This window comes from Argopecten irradians, chromosome 1, assembly GCF_041381155.1.
Source record: "Argopecten irradians isolate NY chromosome 1, Ai_NY, whole genome shotgun sequence".
In the NCBI taxonomy this organism is placed as follows: Eukaryota; Metazoa; Mollusca; class Bivalvia; order Pectinida; family Pectinidae; genus Argopecten; species Argopecten irradians.
The window spans coordinates 34,997,895-35,016,788 of record NC_091134.1 but is presented as its reverse complement, the minus strand read 5'-3'; the positions used below and the strand labels follow the sequence as shown (position 1 = coordinate 35,016,788).

At 34.4% G+C, this 18,894-nt stretch overlaps 1 protein-coding gene across 5 annotated transcripts in view; it reads left to right on the top strand.

Annotated features, from left to right (window-relative positions):
- Window positions 1–18,894, top strand: part of LOC138325516 (organic cation transporter protein-like) — a 42,169-nt gene that overhangs the window by 14,045 nt on the left and 9,230 nt on the right. For 2 of the 5 annotated variants that reach the window (XR_011208794.1, XM_069271237.1), the window contains exons 2-9: window positions 7,076–7,128; window positions 9,211–9,640; window positions 10,665–10,768; window positions 10,885–11,039; window positions 11,526–11,694; window positions 12,732–12,965; window positions 17,722–17,936; window positions 18,354–18,462. Coding sequence is in view for 4 of the 5 variants with exons in the window: in XM_069271237.1 (XP_069127338.1) it covers window positions 7,076–7,128; window positions 9,211–9,640; window positions 10,665–10,768; window positions 10,885–11,039; window positions 11,526–11,694; window positions 12,732–12,965; window positions 17,722–17,936; window positions 18,354–18,462 (1,469 nt within the window). In the remaining variant the exon portion in view is untranslated. Of the gene's footprint in view, window positions 1–3,528; window positions 3,890–7,075; window positions 7,129–7,573; window positions 7,716–9,210; window positions 9,641–10,664; window positions 10,769–10,884; window positions 11,040–11,525; window positions 11,695–12,731; window positions 12,966–17,721; window positions 17,937–18,353; window positions 18,463–18,894 lie in introns of those variants that run through there. The other 3 variants (XM_069271248.1, XM_069271267.1, XM_069271257.1) reach the window with 3 other exon arrangements.

Here is an 18,894-nt window from a genome sequence, read left to right as displayed (position 1 = left end):
TGCAATGTTACACGTAGATTTAACATAATTAGATGTTAGATACTGTACATGTACTTATTTTTTTCCCAAATATTAGCGCATTGAAACGTATGGCAATATTGTTTTATTCATAAATAGCATCATCTCAACATTCATCATCCTCCTCTTTTATCATCATCATCATCACCATCATCATGATTATTGTCCTTCGTCGTCGTCATCATCGTCGTCATCATCATCGTCAGCAGCAGCAACAACAACAGCAGTAGCAGAAGTAATAGTATTAGTAAAAGTCTCTACACACAAGTAAACAATAAAAACGAGTGAAATCACCCTTATGTTATATTGTCAGTATAAAATGATGAATATAAGGTAACTCTTTTGTTGTACTGTATGGCAATGTGATGGTATTTGGAGAGTCCTCGATAATTAAGTAGTGTAAAATACAACCTCGACGACAAGATTTCTGGTTGGTTTTCGTGCCATACCGTGACATATATTGGCCTGTGTTATATGTAACGTTAACAGAGAGAGTGTTGAGAAGTTAATATGGTCAGCAAGCTATCAGGTAAATACTTTTATTTATTCAGATAGAAAATAAAATACAACTGATAATAATCTGATGTTAATTTGCAATACATTTTGTATTTAATGATTACTACAACTACCTATCCATATATTGTAACAGGTCGATCTTATCTCAATTGCAATCACTTCTCTTTTTTCTTCGCCATCAGTTCTATTCGTAGCTCCATAATATGAATTTCTGTTCATGTGTTATCAGCCGATTGTGAATAACTGATTGACTCATGTTTGATCTAAGAAACTTACATATTTTTAATGGCTATTGTCAATAAAGTTGAGACCGTTCATACATCCAGAATATTTGGTTATATTCTTGTTTTTTCAGATCGTTTAATCGTTTAAGTTTAAATCAACACTGTTTATTTACAAATATATTTCGTTTGTTAGCTTTTTTGATATATTCATATAGACTAGTCCTGTGGGATCTTGGCTGACTATAAGTATCTTGAATCATTACCATATTATTATATCAAAGACAATCATTAAGTGAATTCCACAGTCGTTGAAACGTCAAAACAGCGTGACTTTTTCCAAACAATCTCTTGTGGCATCTTTATAAAGTTTAAATTGATGTTTCCACTCATGCAGAGGAATGAACTGCTCTATGTTTCTTCAAATATGTTTCGATGGCATTTCATCTTTAAAGTTATGAAGAGTCTCATTTTGGTTTAGAGACACAGCAATCTCACAAAGTCATCACGTGATTAACTGCATGTTTACAATCTGATTTTAAACACCTGTCTTCGATTACACATCGATACTAGGTATAACATGCTACCAAAGAGAAGTGCTAAGCCAACAAGTGGTGTTTTGGCATTAAAATCGATTGGAACGTTAAATGTACCAGTGACTTTAGTCAGGTGAATGTTTGAGTGTAAGCAGATATCCAAGGAGATAAATGAAATGTTTACTTTGGCTAATAATCAGCTGAGTTGTATGAGAAAATATATTGATCGTATTAATTAAGACGTTGTTCTTGTTGGTAAAAATCGTCTAATTCAAACTTATAAAAAGAAAATTTAATTAAAGATTTGAAAAATATGACAGTTAAAATAGCCTTCTGCTTTAAGAATCACTACGTGTATGCAAATATTGATTACAAATCATATGATTGTTCGTATATTATGTGTAAGTATAATGAAGATATTTAAATTTGTTTAAACCAAATCGGCGTTTTCAGGCGGGTTTCATTGAAAACAAATACCTTTACTCTGATTATCATGTAATTGCTCTATACTTCTCGTCCTTTAATAGATATTTGTCAGTAAAAATGTACATGTATTTTTAAGAAATAATAACTACGGAACAACTTTTTACTTATTTTAAAACCATTCTTCACCACTCCAAGGAAAATATCAATTCTTGTATAGACTCTCTTCAACATTAAGAGAATGAATATGACTGTAACCACTGGAGTATCAAACACACATTCAGACAAAATTAATTTGGTATTGATTTTCCCGGAAGGTAACATTAGAAACAGAAATATTTGTACTTGTACTTCGTACTTTGGACTTGTGTTTTGTAATTATTGTACAATATTACTGTCAGTAGAGTTCATGTGGGTGTCAATTTAGACTCTCTGGCGACTTTCTAGTTTTCTTAATTTCGTATGAGCATACATTGAGGTCATATTTTGACATGAGCTTATGGTCAGGTAAGCCACAATTTCGAGTCATTGAGATTTCCCCCAAAAATCTTTGCAATATTTTTGGCTTTTATCTCAGTGTAATTGAACCACTTATGCATTAGCCAAACTATCAGAGGTAGAAATGAAACTGTTTTTCAAACATTCAACGTTTGCATTAAGGTTACAACATTGGTAACCACTTTCAGTCGTCGGTGGGGTTATGGTTTAATCCCGTAGGATAAAAGAAAACGTAAATTTACATAACCTACGTTGGTCGTGCTCTTTCTAAATACATCCGTTCCAGAGACCAAGGTACTCTGGCATTCCTTCACCAGTTTCCTGGATTATTTCTATACCATTGCGAAGAAAAAGGTTTCAGACACTGACAGTAGGTTGATGATTTTATCTGCGAATACTTCTGCTGTTTTTTTATCACAAACACCTTCCATTTTGTAATAAAAAGTGGGGCCGCGGTGGCCGAGTGGTTAAGATGTACCGACATATTACCACATGCCCTCCACCTCTGGGTCGCGAGTTCGATTCCATGTGGGGCAGTTGCCAGGTACTGACCGCTGGTCGGTGGGTTTTCTCCGGGTACTCCGGCTTTCCTCCACCAACAAACCTGGCACGTCCTTAAATGACCCTGGCTGTTAATAGGACGTTAAACTAATCAAACCAAATTGTAATAAAGTCCTACCTACCATTAAACTTATATTCATATATACAGCAATTACTTTAAATACATAATGCATGGTGTCTGATGTCGATGATCTCTGATATTGTCTCCGCCTGAAAAGTAATCCTCGCCATTTCAGGAGTTATTATCCCTGTTGTTTAATCCACCCAGAAATATGCCATATCAAAAAATGAAAGCTCTGTCTGCGAGAAGGATGAGCAGTTAATATGACCCTTTGATGCATATTTTGACTTCTTAGCTTTGAAGTTGAGCGTCGCTTGTTAGATCTGTAGATCTTCAAAATGAAGTTCATGCTGGCCTTTGATTGGATAGTATTACTATGAAATAGTCAATGCGTGGATAACGACAGAAAAGGTAAACCCGAGAGTATCGATGATTATGAAAAAACTTGCTTAACTCTCGACAGATTGAACACGGGCGATCTAAAAACCAGTACTACCGGTTGTAAAGCTTACTGTTAACGACCACTAATACACATATTGGTACAATGCTACGACTATAGAATCAGAAAGTTATATCAAAAAGGTATAATACAAATTAAGTAAATGGTCGATATTACAAATATTGACCTTCATGTATTAATCAATTAACAACAAGAAACCAAAATTATGTATTCCTTAAACACTATGGCATGGTACTAGACAATATATGGTTAGTTAAATGCCGACTCCATTCAACTACACCAGATCAATTCTTAAAATATTTGTTTCCTTTGATAGCTTTGTAAATCGGCGGGCCTTCGTTACGGATTGGGTCGCGTGGGTGAGTTCTACTGTGTTTTAAATACACACTATAACATGCGACCCTTTCGTACGACACAAACTATAGCAGGAACACGTATGCATGAGACTCAACCCACAACATTACTACCCCCAGATACTAGTGGTAAATACACATTCTGTTTACTAACTACTATGTATTTTTAGTACATACTCGGCGCATGGACACACATGCTTGTAGGATAATATTGCATACATACACGTGGGATGCCTGTTTGAGTAAGTACAAACTCTATCAACTATTAATATATATATTATCTATAAAATTGTCGCCATACTTATTACATCATGCTAATATGATTTACATCATTATTCTTTTCAAATGTTAAGTTGTTAATTGATTAAAGGCAAGGGCGAGCGTATTACCTTACATCATACGTGTATTGCTCAAATGCTACAATATATACACATTTATATAGTGCATGTGTACATACAAACAGGATCGTGGACACAAAAGGAAATCTTCACTTTGGAAAACATTTCCCCTGACGTTTTTTGGCAACCGGCATGGTCACACATGGTCATGTTTGACCCAGCAAATACTCCGATCAGTAATCAGTGTAAGGATCTGGATGACCACGATGTTGTCGTTTTGACAAGCACCAATAATAACGTTTATTGAGGCATATTGTCGAGGCATTGTTTTACATTCACGCAATAATGAATATATATTTGTTTTTGAAACACGCACATGTACTGTTGATCTTAAGAATAGAACCATTCTAAGGCCTGTACATGTTTTAATGAGTATGATTAACTCGTGAAAATCTTTCACATGTGAAATAATATTTTGAATCTTTCGGGCAAATAATGGCTTCATTTCAGAAAAAAAATATTTGTTTAAAAATGTTTGTGTGTAAATACCCATGTTAAAAAATATGAACAGTTTCAACTTTGTGAAAGGATGAAAGCTGATAAAGATTTTTCTCGTTTTTCTCTTTTACATGAAAGAATAGAACCATATGCAATATGGAATCTTGCTTTATGTTTTCCACAGTATAGTTCATGCATTAAACGAATTGTTAAAATATGCGTAGAAATGCGCGATAATGAAAATTTATATTTGTGTCATTTTTGTGTGTATGTGTGGATCTTTCGTAGATATGTACATCTAAGTCCAGTTAACCAATTCTATTTCATGAAAATTAAAGATGAGGATAAAATTTACTGTAGTTTACAGTCGTATTTTGTAATTTTATGTATCGTGATGAGATGGTATTGTGGTATCATGATGATTGTATCATGTTGATGATTGTTTGTGCCTCAATAAGTAGCTTGCTTTTCAATAATATCACAGCAGCAAATCGAGCCAGATACCAAAGTTCATTGCGGGTCACGACCAGCTCTAACTATATTTCAAAAAATGGGCACGAAACTTGGGAGAGGACGAATTCAGAGGTTCCTAAGAACTCACAACTATAGCAAATGAATTCCGAGCAACAAAATACGTCAAAAGTTTTCGAGGCTTGACGATCAGTCTTTTTTTATTCGAAATTGATATGCATTTATCTTCTTTTTAAGAGCCGAATAACTAAAAGTTGAAAAAGTCTATAACGGATATGTGAAGTACAGTTGAGCCATAAAGATTAGATATGAATTCAACACATACATGATTAAATTTCAATATTTTACGACAATTAGTTCAAACCTGTCTTCAGATCGTTAAAACGTACTGCGGCAAAGACGAAAGCGTGTATATAGTAACACGCGAAACTTAAGTACATACTTCAAGGGACAAATCTTCATTCATCAGCCTTCACCTTTATTATTTACTTTTTTAAAAACCCAGGTATGGGGTTGATCTCCGGTATTGGATTTTCGGGGTAATTTGTTTGAAAGCGAATACAATATGGTCACATCCACATAATTACAGTACATCAAACACCATTTGAGAATATCTCTGAACAGAAGTAATTATCAGGGTATTTTCAGTCTTTAGGATATTCTTTTCATCTTTTTAAACAACTAATAAGCTACAGGTTTTTCATTTACATATACCAACACTGAATATATACATGTAATATTGGATCAGATAAGTATTTCACATATGGAGGCGTTTAATTACACATCTCCTGATGAGCAGCGAGGCTGCGAAAGCGCTACAGGTTACAGACCTGTTTTAATTTTATTGTTTAATATTTTAATTCCATCACAAGGATATTCCATTTTTTTATTCTATATATAAATATAGAGCAGTCAAAAACCTAATTTAACCGAGACATGGGCTCCAGCGATATGATTTGTGGATGTTTAAGAGCTTTTCGATCAAATTAAAGAGTTATGATTTATTAATTAATGATTAAAATATGCATTAGACATTTTTACAAGCAGCGACGACCAACGACTTTTAATGGCTGGCCCTGCAGGTAGGGCGTTAGAAATGTACCTGCTGCCCCTATTATGATCATAAAATGCGACAAAATTTAGGATCTTAACTTTTCTCTTCTTCCTAACTGACTTTGTTTCCTAATGCCTCCCTCGGCATTGCCTCACTTTTAGCCTTGAGTTGAGCGTTCGTCCCTGCGAGGAAGGCTCTGATTTCTGTCCCCTGGCCGAGACACACCAAAGTCTATAAAAATGGTGTTTTCTGCTCTTGCTTGGGGCTCAGCTTACCGGGAGTGGGACGACTGGTTCGCCCGTTGTCAGTATACTGTGACCGATTGAGGTGTGTTGCTTGGTGTCTTCGGCGGCATGCTTCAGTGATATAGCACTTTAAAAAGGGCAACACATCCACTATACAAGAAGACACAACACAAACATACCACAGTCTCCCAAAACACGCACCACGCCCTTCACACACGCTACACACTGCATACAAGAGAGGACGTTTAAATAATAAAACATATAAACAAAGAAACTTTTAAAAGTAGGTTTAGCGCGACGAAATATAAAGACTAGGAAATTAAAATTTATCCTGTACATTTTCAATGCATACAGCGAACAATACCAGTGGTCAGTTGTCTAGCTTGACCAGAGAAATACTCATCTAAAATAGAGCAAAGTCAAGCTTTACATAGAAAAATGACTTATTTTTTTCGAGGCCGCGTCAACAATCCGTTGACAATCCGAAACGTGTGACAAAATGTCAGTGACAGTCCTGACACGGTATGTTTTAGTTAAAAACAACAACACCAAAAACCAGCAAATTGAAGTGCGATGGATTGTTTAATACATATCATATAATCTACAACACTTCATGTTACTGAAAAACGCTCGCTAGCTAAGTACATCAAACATGTATGTCTAGTTTGCGACTGCACCAATGTTATAAAGGAAAACTTTATAAACATTTTTGGTATTGGTTAATTTTCACTACATCTAAAAATGATAACAATATCGGGTCAAGATCTAAGTTGACTTTTTGCAGCTAGTTATGTATATTGTGACTTAAATATTTCGTTTCAGAGAAAAAGTAAAGAACTTCAAGCACATCAATCGTTACAAAAACCAGAAAATACGTAAGTAGCTTTTAATATTCGCATCATTACAACATCCAATTGCAAAGACCAAAATCTTTAAAAAATTTTGTTAAAAATTATTCTAGAAAGCTCATCCTGGTCCTAGTTATTCAAGCATGATTCGCTTAATCACATGACTATTGAAATTTTTATTTCTCATTTACTGCAAAATTTGTGATCATATCTTTACTAAACTTAGCAAGTAAGTACAGAATGTAGTTCTTAAGATTCTTATAAAATTTTGTAAAATTCGTATTATCAGCAATTATGTTATCTTATTTTGAAAGTTGTCGTTAAACTGCGATTAGCCTAATCACCCTTTGATCAACTGGTTAGAATTGAGAACTAAGGGAGATAACTAGTCCCTTGAATAATGAATGACGTTCGTTACTTGGCAACGAAATGACGTTACAATTGGCGCGCTTTTAATTCAAAATCTCAACGAATTATGGATGCAGTCTCTCCCGGAGTTCATTGTGATTAGACGTATTCGAGTGCTTTATTAGTGATCTGTTGATTCTGTAACCACCCGTAAGGAAACGATTTTGTCTTTGTTGGAAGATGGCGGATTTCTCTCATAAGGAACGGTACTGTACGGTGAACGTTTGTTCTTCAAATGTTTCTCTATTTTCAGTTTTGTGCCTCGACATGTCGAAATATTGAATATTCTACAGAGTTATATTATCAGCTCTTGTGAATAAGAACTGATTGTGAAGTCATATAATTATTCAATAAAAGTCGGTCAAAAGTGGGAGGAGCTTACTCAATTGAACAGCGAATGATGACGCTTCACGTAAGGTAGAATTATTCATCCGCGACGACAAAAAAGTTCAATATTTTAGTGTAAAATAAACATGACAAACAAAGTGAATTTCAGAGATAATTTTATTTAATCAGATCAGAACTTTAAATAGATATTCAATTTTGCTAAAAAATAATATATAGCGTAATAACATAAAGAATTTGTACACGGCCACATGTGCGAACTCGGTGACCGTTATTGTGCAGCGAGACGTAGCTGACGCACGCTTACACACTTTAGTTTGACGAAGTTGTTAAAGCACCGATTTTCAAGTAGCTCAATGTGTTTGAGATGTCGTCTGACTTGACGATATTACATCCTTGGGAGCCATGTGATTATATTATCTACGCTTAGATCCATATCGCCATCGATAGATGAAACAAATTCACTTGTGTTCGATGGATACAATGTATTTGTGGTGACGCGGAACTGTCAACAAGTGGATTATTAGCGGTGCATGTTTTATAATACACATGATTAAATACTGAAAGAACAAAGACAAGAGGATATATTTATTACTGACCTCTATCAGAGGGTCTCACACCCGTCCAACCCAAAGGCTCGATCGTAGGACGAACATAGGCACAGAGGTAATGTTTACATTTGACACCCATCATTTTTAACAAAAATGAAAGCACGTCGCAACGGTCGGGATGTTTTTCCGTTTCTTTATACAATTGTTAACTTAAAAATTGTTTGAATCATATATAAATATAAAACATGTATATATTGTTCACATTTTTCCAAAATTCTATGAAAAACAACAATATTCACGTAATGTTGCGTCAAAATGTAAACAAAGCCATGTGTTTCTTTTTTTTTTTAAAGTAGTCCTTTTACGTTGCACAAGACATTTCCTTACGCAAGTTCAAAGTTCAATGTTACCATGCATTTATGGTAAACAAAATCGGCAAGTATTAGCGTATAGTGACCAAGCCTAGCAAGTGTAAATTTTAGAGAAAGGAAATGACGTAATTTTCGCATAAGTATGACGTAACAATCAGTATTTATACGCAACGGCGGACAAATCTTTTATTGATCATAGACGGCGCACTAGTTATTTCAATGTATAACAGTTATTGATCATAGACGGCGCACTAGTTGCTTCAATGTATCACAGACTTACTTAATTAACTCATTCACCCCTGAAGACACATTTAGACTCTTCTTAATCAAAGACTAGATCAGTCCATTATGAAATTTCAAACATGAATGAGTTAATCAGTTAATCATCATATATCATGTTCATAGGTCTATTTTCTATTTTCATTTTGTTTCAGATCTATTCCGTCGAAGGCTGAAGTAACAGAAATGCATTTTGACGAGCTTCTTGAGATCGTTAACGGCTTCGGCCCCTACCAAAAAGTGCGCTTGTTCCTGATCTGCCTTGTGGGTATTGTCTGTGCCTTTCATGCTATGAACATGGTGTTCGTTGGTGCTAAACCCGACTATCATTGTGCGATCGATGCTATGAACCTATCTGAAAGTGACGGCTTTGTGAACACAACTTTCGAACAATGGAAGCACTTCTTAAGGTTCGACGAGGAGGGGTGTGAGATTTACAACCCGTCGGAAACTTACGACTTGATTTCCAATGGGAGCCTGGTCATCCGTGGATCCAAAGTAACCGGTGATGCTAGTATTCCTACAAAGACCTGCTCCGAATGGGAGTATTCCGACGCTGTATACGGTCCAACGATCGTGTCTGACGTAAGTATGACGTATGATCACGTGGCTGAATTAGTAGAATTAGTAGTCACATGGATATAAGTTAATGGATATTTTTTATCATGAATTGATAATTCTTGTCATAATCATATCTAAATAATGTTTATTACGTCTTAAACTTTCTGTGATTTGAAATTAAGCCATAAAGAAAACGTCGTTCAATAGGTATGTATGTAACACCAGGATATCAGTGATAATAATTATAACGATAGATAATCTTTTTTAGTATAGGTGCCATTCATGTTAAACAATTTCTAATTTTAAAAAATGTTAAACGTACAGTTGCACGTAATAAATCATAAAAATGAAACTCTGCAAATATGCTGAACCACTATCTTAAATCACAAGAAATATGGCGCCGTTTGCTACATTAAAGACACGTGTTTATTAAAAGGCAGAGCTTTGATATCCATTGGTGTTATGTGATATAACAATGTACGTTATTTTTTCCGTACAACTTAATTTGCCGACCGCACCAATTTTTAGATGTTTGCACACGCATCAACAATTCAAAAGACATTTTTTGGCTCGGATTATATCCAGTCCACCTCGGATGTAAATAGATGACAATTGTTACATTATCATTTTATAATGTCCTTTCTCCTTACATAAAACATGACATAAAAAGTATGGCGAAATAGTTGAGATACTATTTGACCTTTGACATTTGACCCAGTGACTTGACGTTCCGTAAGTTGATACGAACTTGATCTTAAGTTTTTCCATGCGACTCTGACCTTTTTTTAAGTTTGATTCTTTTTCAGAAACAGGTCTTGCAAAGTTTTACCTTGATTATTGACCCATGACCTTGTTGACCTTTAACCCACTTACCTTCACCTAATGACCATGACCTTTAAGCCGATAAATCGCTGAATCGAATACCGAAATAAATATTATAGGAGGTTGCATCCATATATTATAGGACAATTACACTAGAAGAATTATCGGTTAAAGATTGTGTGTTACAGACGCTTGAATTGCATTCTTGTCATTGTTTATATTGCAGTTTGATTTAGTGTGTAGTGACGCATGGCTCCGGAGCACCTCTAAAACTTTCTATTTTTTGGGCCGACTTCTGGGAGCTGTTATCTTCGGGCAGCTCTCTGATATGTACGTATAATCTTTTATTCTTTGCAGATTCATTTATAGCCACGATTGTCCTCAACTATTAATACATGTAAAAAGAAAACCTTATTATTAACGATGAAATAATACTCTTTTTGTAGATTCGGAAGGAAACCGATGTTCTTTTTCGGTTTGCTTTTCCTGTTGATAGCCGGATGTGTGGCAGCTGTGGCGCCATCTATGTTTGTGTTCATTCCATTCTACATCCTACAGGGGGCAGCACAAACTGGCCTCTTTTTAGTAGCCTACACCATGTGTAAGTTATTGTGCGAATATCGTATTACATTGAGCGTGTAAAAACAAATGACAGGTAATTTTTGGTTACACAAGAAAGTTACTTTACATATTGACATTTCAACGATGAAACCATGCATCAAGGAGGTTCGTTTTTGAATACTGACACGTTTACCATTACATAGTAAAAAGTATTTCATTGTAATCAGAATTTTGAAACATGTAAATAATATAATCTGCACTGTTTTGTATGGTTCCAATTGAACCCGTAGTAATATGCATCCTTGATAATTTAGGGGTTACTATCACTATCGTCATAACGATCATATCCACAGACGGGTCTGTGTGCGACAATAAATGAGACGGGAAGTTTGGTGGGAAGGAGGTAACGGTCATAATCATGCACCTCGTCATTGTGGAATCTGGAAAACAAAATAAAATAAAATACTCAAATGAATTATATACATATGTATTGTCTGATTTTCTTTCCTGATTCTATCTTTAATAGGTACTGAATTAGTGGCACCTAAATACCGACTGATGGCTGGCTTCATGATCCAGAGTTTTTACAGTGTGGGCTACATGACGCTTTCTCTGATGGCCTACTTTATCCGCCATTGGCGCTATATCGAGGTCGTCATTACGATTCCTGTGGCTCTGTTTGCGGCTTACTGGTGGTGAGTGGTCTATTTTCACAAAGATGCTGCAGTCTTCGACAACACGCACGCATCCACATACACATCACGTCGCAAGTCATTACGATTCCTGTGGCGGTTCTTCATTCACTCATAGGTTTCTTTCCCGACCATACTGCAGTCTGCGAAAATGCAACTCGCATACACAACACACAGCAAGCCAGCAAACACGGGAGACCGTCGTTAAATGTCCCCAGTTGTTGTTAATGGATTAATCTAATCAGCAAACTAACTAATCAACCAACTAAATATATCAGCCAACCTTTCAAATCATGCAAAGCATTAACACGAAATGTCCATAAAAAGCTAGAGCATGTTGACAAAAACCATTTCACTGCATTCATCACTCGACACCTAGACAATGGGATCAACCGTATCATTAAACACTAAACTGTTTCATTCTGATGTGCCACCCTTGCTGAGTATGCTGAATGTGAAAGGAATTGGCAACCAGCGACGACTAAATCATAGACTAATAAACAGATATTTATCAAACAGAGCAAACAAATGCTCAATCGTTTTTGGCCAAAATTTCACTAAAAATAGTACCTTGGTTTATGAAATCTTACACCTGTAACAGAAGGTGCTGAGGCTTTAAGCCTATAATACCACCATTGGAACATAATTTGCTTTATAACATGAACTATCCCAGGATACTTTCTTTATTGATTTCAAGATCTTAATTATTTCATGCTGTTGTGATATAGCACTATTAAAAGGGCAAGAATTCCACTTTACAAGAAGACACAACACGAATGTACCGCAGTCTCCCAAAACGAGCACCTCGCACATGCAACAGACCACATACATGGGAGGATGTCCTTACATGATCCTGGCTGTTAATATGACATCAATATAATCAAACAAACAAACTAATTATTCCGTAGCTAGAATTTGGCCAATGGACCAACACTAGTTACAGCTTTGTATTGCAGCTGAATTCAATTCAGGGTTATTTGGAACCGCACGAAAACAAAGAAAGTTTCACAAATGTTTAAACAACTCATTTTCCTTTTCAGTGTACTGCCCGAGTCTGTCCGCTGGCTTTTATCTAAGAACAAAATGGACGAAGCCAAGGCTATAATGAAGAACGTAGCAAAAACAAATAAAGTTGTACTTACTGATAACATGATGGAAAACCTGACGGATAAAAAAGACCAACCGGAAGTACCTGATAACCGGAAGTATACCTTCGTGGACTTACTGAGACCGCTTCCAATGTGTTTGTTATCCCTAAACGTTTGGTTTAATTGGTGAGTCCCTTTACCATAGTTTGAGGCGATGCTGGTGTCTATTGCGTAAGCTTCCCTTTCTATTGGCGTTCAGAACCTTCGACCAGTTATTTTTTAAATAATACATCAGTTTATTTGACTTTTAAAGAATTACTTAGAACCAGTTAATGCTTTTGTTGATATCTTTTCTTTTGTAGTTGACGTCATCTAATTATAACTTGACATTTTGATTTATTTAAGATTTAGATTACTTTTGAGTAGCTGCTTCCTTGCTTTTCATGAATACCTTGTCGTACTGTCATATTTTGTCATAAAGTCTCCAATATCCGAACATGAAAAGTTTTGTTTACATTTAACCTTTCTGTCATTGATTATACGTTTGCATTTCCGCTACTATAACATAATCAGCCTGATATCCAGTGATGTCGCTTATTTGACGTTGTATATCTTCGAAATGTAGGTTGTTATGTGATGAAAAGTACAGTGGAACTCGGTTGATACGAACTCGAAGGGACCGAGATAAAACTTCGAGTTATCCGGGTGTTCGAATTAAGCGAGTTCTCATGTCTACTGACGATCTCTTTACTTGGTATATATAGACTAGTTCCATGTCATAAAATGATGTGAACAAGAGAGATGTCAAAATCGCCGATGATAGTTGCAAAATTATAACAATAAAACCGAGATATATATTATGAAATGCTGTTCTACAGCAGATTCATGAAAAAGAAAATAGGCATTTTCGGAGAACTCGTTGTCCAAAAACTCTCATTTCGAGTTATAAGAACTTTTTATGTATAATTTTTGTCTTTCGGACCCAAAATTTACTTCGTATTATCCGAGTTCTTCGAGTTTTCCGAATTCGAATTATCCGGGTTATTTATACAAAGAGAAAGAGGGAATTCGGTCGGGACCGGCAAAGTACTTCGTATTAAGCCGGGTTGTCGAATTATCCGAGTTCGTATCAACCAAGTTACACTGTATCTTAAATTTTTGTTCATTTCATATGAGATGTTATGAAACTCGTCTCGAAGTTGTAGTATTTGCTCGCCAATGCAAAATAAAAACTTCTTAAACTCTTTTCATAATATCTCATATGAAATAAACACTCTTTTAAGATCATCATATATATATATATATATATATATACATAAAAAAACACAAACTATAAAACAGTTTTTTCTCCCTAGCGCTTTCTCGGCTCATGCCGGTCTTCAGGGGTTTGAATTCTTTTATTTGTAAAACATGACGTCATAGTACAATGACGTCATAGTAAGATTACGTCATGACATGGTATATAAAGATATTGTGAATGGTTCTGGAAGAAAATAACAAAAACATGAGGACGAAATAAAAACTAATATGAAGTTCCTTTGTCCCGTTCTGAATTTAGCACAGGTTTCATAAGTTGAATGAAATACATTTCTTTATTTTCTCTTTTTAAAAGATCTGAATTGGACATTTGATATATTGGTAAAATAAAAAAATTATCATTAGCACACATATGACAATGTTCGTTTACTGTTAAATATCTGAGATGGTCTGTTTTGGTTTGTTGTCGGTGTAATGTAACTCTCTTTCTCAATTCCATTCCTGTCTGACCAATATAAAAATCTGAGCATTTGCTACAAATAAGTGCGTATATGACATTTTTGGATGTACAATTCATATTAGTTTTAATTTTGAAATTAAAACCATTTTTGAATGTATAATTTTTACACTCTATAATAATATCACATGTTTTGCAACGCTTTTGCATACATTTAGTGACAGAAGTATTTTGCATTTTCGAATCAAATTTTGACGCACATAAAATACGTTTAAGGTTTTTAGGCTGACGCTTGCAATTTATTATTTTCTTGTTAGATAAAATCAATTTCATTCTGTCGCTATTTTTCATGTAATCTTCACAACCTTTTACAATTGGAAAAATATTGTAGTTGTTTGGATTAAAAGTACTGACAAAAGGTATTATATTGCTTTTGGATTCCACTTTATTCGATTTCCTTAAATGAATAGGTCCTTCTTTTTTTGCTCTTTCAACTCCATAATCTATAACTTCTTGCGGATAATGCTGTTTGCGCAGATAAAAAACTAAGTTCTCTAAGCGTTCAGCTAAAAGAGTTTTATCACTTACGATTGTGATTAGACGGGACGCTAAATTAAATGGGATATTTAGCTTTACATGCCTTGCATGATTTGAATAAAAATCAAGATAGTTATGCGAATCCGTCGGTTTACAATACAAGTCAGTAGTGATTTCACCATTTTTACTATGTACAGATATATCCAAAAACGGTAGTTTTACTGTACTAGAATCCATTGTGTACTGTATATCAGGATGTAGCTTATTAAGTTCTTGAAATAATGTATTTACATCTTTATCTGATTGCCAGATTATAAAACAATCGTCTAAAAATCTGATGAAATTCCTTCTTAAATAATCAGCTTGTTCATTGTCTATTTTCCCGATGTTTGTGTAAAGCATTTCCTCTAGGTAACCAAGAGGAAATACAAAATAGAAAAAGTAATTTGTCTTATCAACTAAGAAAAGCACAAGAAAATTTAGCACAAGACAAGACAATAATTATTAAGGAGGTTGATAAGGGTGGCGCTGTTGTTGTCATGGATACTGACTACTATGCTAAAAAGATTAGGGAAATGTTATCCAACGAAGAATTTTATAACGAATGTAATTCTGAACAGGATGAGATGACTTTTAAACAAATTGTAAACTTGGTTAACAGAGAAGGCGGTGAACTTCTTAAAGAGGAAATAGATTACTTAACAAATTTTTCATTTAAAACTAGTTACTTTTATGGTTTACCAAAGATTCATAAAAGCAGTCAAATTGCTAATGCTATAAAAGAACAAAATTCTGAGTATATTACTATACATTGTCCAACTGACTTAAAATTCAGACCTATAGTCGGTGGATCTAATAGCGTTACACAACGTCTAAGTCATTTTTTAGATATCATTTTAAAACCACTTTGTCCTACAGTACCGAGTTTTGTTAAAGACGATTTTGACTTTTTAACAAGGTTACCAAAAAAGGTTGTACCAGGTAGCAAATTGATTTCGTTTGATGTGGTTAGTTTATATACAAACATTCCTACCGAACTTGGTTTAAAAGCAGTCAATTTTTGGCTAGAAAAACACCCTGCTTTAATTCACAATCGAGTAAGTAAAAACTTTATTTTGGAAGCTTTGAAAATAGTTTTGAATAGAAATGTGTTTTATTTTGATAATTCATATTATCGGCAATGTAAAGGTACAGCGATGGGGACAAAGGTTGCCCCTACGTATGCTACTTTGGTTCTTGGTTACCTAGAGGAAATGCTTTACACAAACATCGGGAAAATAGACAATGAACAAGCTGATTATTTAAGAAGGAATTTCATCAGATTTTTAGACGATTGTTTTATAATCTGGCAATCAGATAAAGATGTAAATACATTATTTCAAGAACTTAATAAGCTACATCCTGATATACAGTACACAATGGATTCTAGTACAGTAAAACTACCGTTTTTGGATATATCTGTACATAGTAAAAATGGTGAAATCACTACTGACTTGTATTGTAAACCGACGGATTCGCATAACTATCTTGATTTTTATTCAAATCATGCAAGGCATGTAAAGCTAAATATCCCATTTAATTTAGCGTCCCGTCTAATCACAATCGTAAGTGATAAAACTATTTTAGCTGAACGCTTAGAGAACTTAGTTTTTTATCTGCGCAAACAGCATTATCCGCAAGAAGTTATAGATTATGGAGTTGAAAGAGCAAAAAAAGAAGGACCTATTCATTTAAGGAAATCGAATAAAGTGGAATCCAAAAGCAATATAATACCTTTTGTCAGTACTTTTAATCCAAACAACTACAATATTTTTCCAATTGTAAAAGGTTGTGAAGATTACATGAAAAATAGCGACAGAATGAAATTGATTTTATCTAACAAGAAAATAATAAATTGCAAGCGTCAGCCTAAAAACCTTAAACGTATTTTATGTGCGTCAAAATTTGATTCGAAAATGCAAAATACTTCTGTCACTAAATGTATGCAAAAGCGTTGCAAAACATGTGATATTATTATAGAGTGTAAAAATTATACATTCAAAAATGGTTTTAATTTCAAAATTAAAACTAATATGAATTGTACATCCAAAAATGTCATATACGCACTTATTTGTAGCAAATGCTCAGATTTTTATATTGGTCAGACAGGAATGGAATTGAGAAAGAGAGTTACATTACACCGACAACAAACCAAAACAGACCATCTCAGATATTTAACAGTAAACGAACATTGTCATATGTGTGCTAATGATAATTTTTTTATTTTACCAATATATCAAATGTCCAATTCAGATCTTTTAAAAAGAGAAAATAAAGAAATGTATTTCATTCAACTTATGAAACCTGTGCTAAATTCAGAACGGGACAAAGGAACTTCATATTAGTTTTTATTTCGTCCTCATGTTTTTGTTATTTTCTTCCAGAACCATTCACAATATCTTTATATACCATGTCATGACGTAATCTTACTATGACGTCATTGTACTATGACGTCATGTTTTACAAATAAAAGAATTCAAACCCCTGAAGACCGGCATGAGCCGAGAAAGCGCTAGGGAGAAAAAACTGTTTTATAGTTGTGTTTTTTTATGTATATGGAAACCATCACATGGACATTGTTCTTTTTTATTTATATATATATATATATATATCATATATATATCTAATATATCCTGCTATATATTCGAACAGGCTAATAAACGCCATGGTATACTACGGTCTGTCATTGGGTACGGATAACCTCGGTGGTGACCCATACATTAACTTCTGTATCGCCGGGGCTGTGGAGATCCCTGCCTACGCTCTCTGTATCATCTTCCTCAACAAACTCGGGAGACGCTTACCCTTGTGTGGCACTATGATCGTAGGCGGAATATCGTGTGTGATATCAGGTTTCATCCCTAATCGTAAGTCGACAGGATGTTTGTTTTTGTCTGAACAACAACAATTTATACATAAAACCATAAACGACATTGACATCGATTATTTTAAAATTTTGATGGATTATTGCGTTGCTATCCGTAACTTTTGTTTGTTATGACAAAATATTTCAATACATGTACAAGCCAATGTCTTTGTGTGTAAACGGTACTACAACATTGGCCTTTGATTTTCCATTGTTTCCATTTTCCCTATTCATTGTGACTTATTGTATAGATAATCTTCATTTTGTTGTGTTTGTACGGTATATTTTATGGTTCGAAGAAATAGGAAACCCACGTGGTCGCGGAGATGATACAAGTCATTAAATACTTCGCCACATAATCATCAATTCCGTACATCTTTCGATGGCTATTAGACTTATGATACCATCGATGTTTCAGATATGGTAGCAGTGAAAGTGACATTCGCCATGTTGGGGAAATTCGGAATCACAGCTTCATATGGAATAATATATTTGATGGCGGCTGAGGTGTTCCCAACGGTCGTCAGGTATGATAATTATATACAAAATCTTGACAATAGATGTTAAAACTAATAGAAAAACTTTTCTTCTCATCATCGAAAAAGACCATTAATTCATAATAAGTGAATCTTGAAGTTTTAGGTGAAAGTGAAGTAATAGAATCGTTTTGTTTATCTTCAGTAATGCGACACTAATTATTCTTAACAACCGAAATAAAAGTATAAGTACATACAAGTATATGTTTGTAACTTTTTAAGTTATTTATGGATCTTTATAGAGTTTTAACTATAATTTATGCTCTCTTTTGGAAATCAATGACGACATATTATTTGGAAGAACTGGTTTTACATCTGTATTACAATAGGGATCTTATAACCATGAACGATGAAGAAAACAATCAAACAGTAGATATGTATTACGTCTTATTGGTTAATGATAGCAGAAATTAAATATATTTT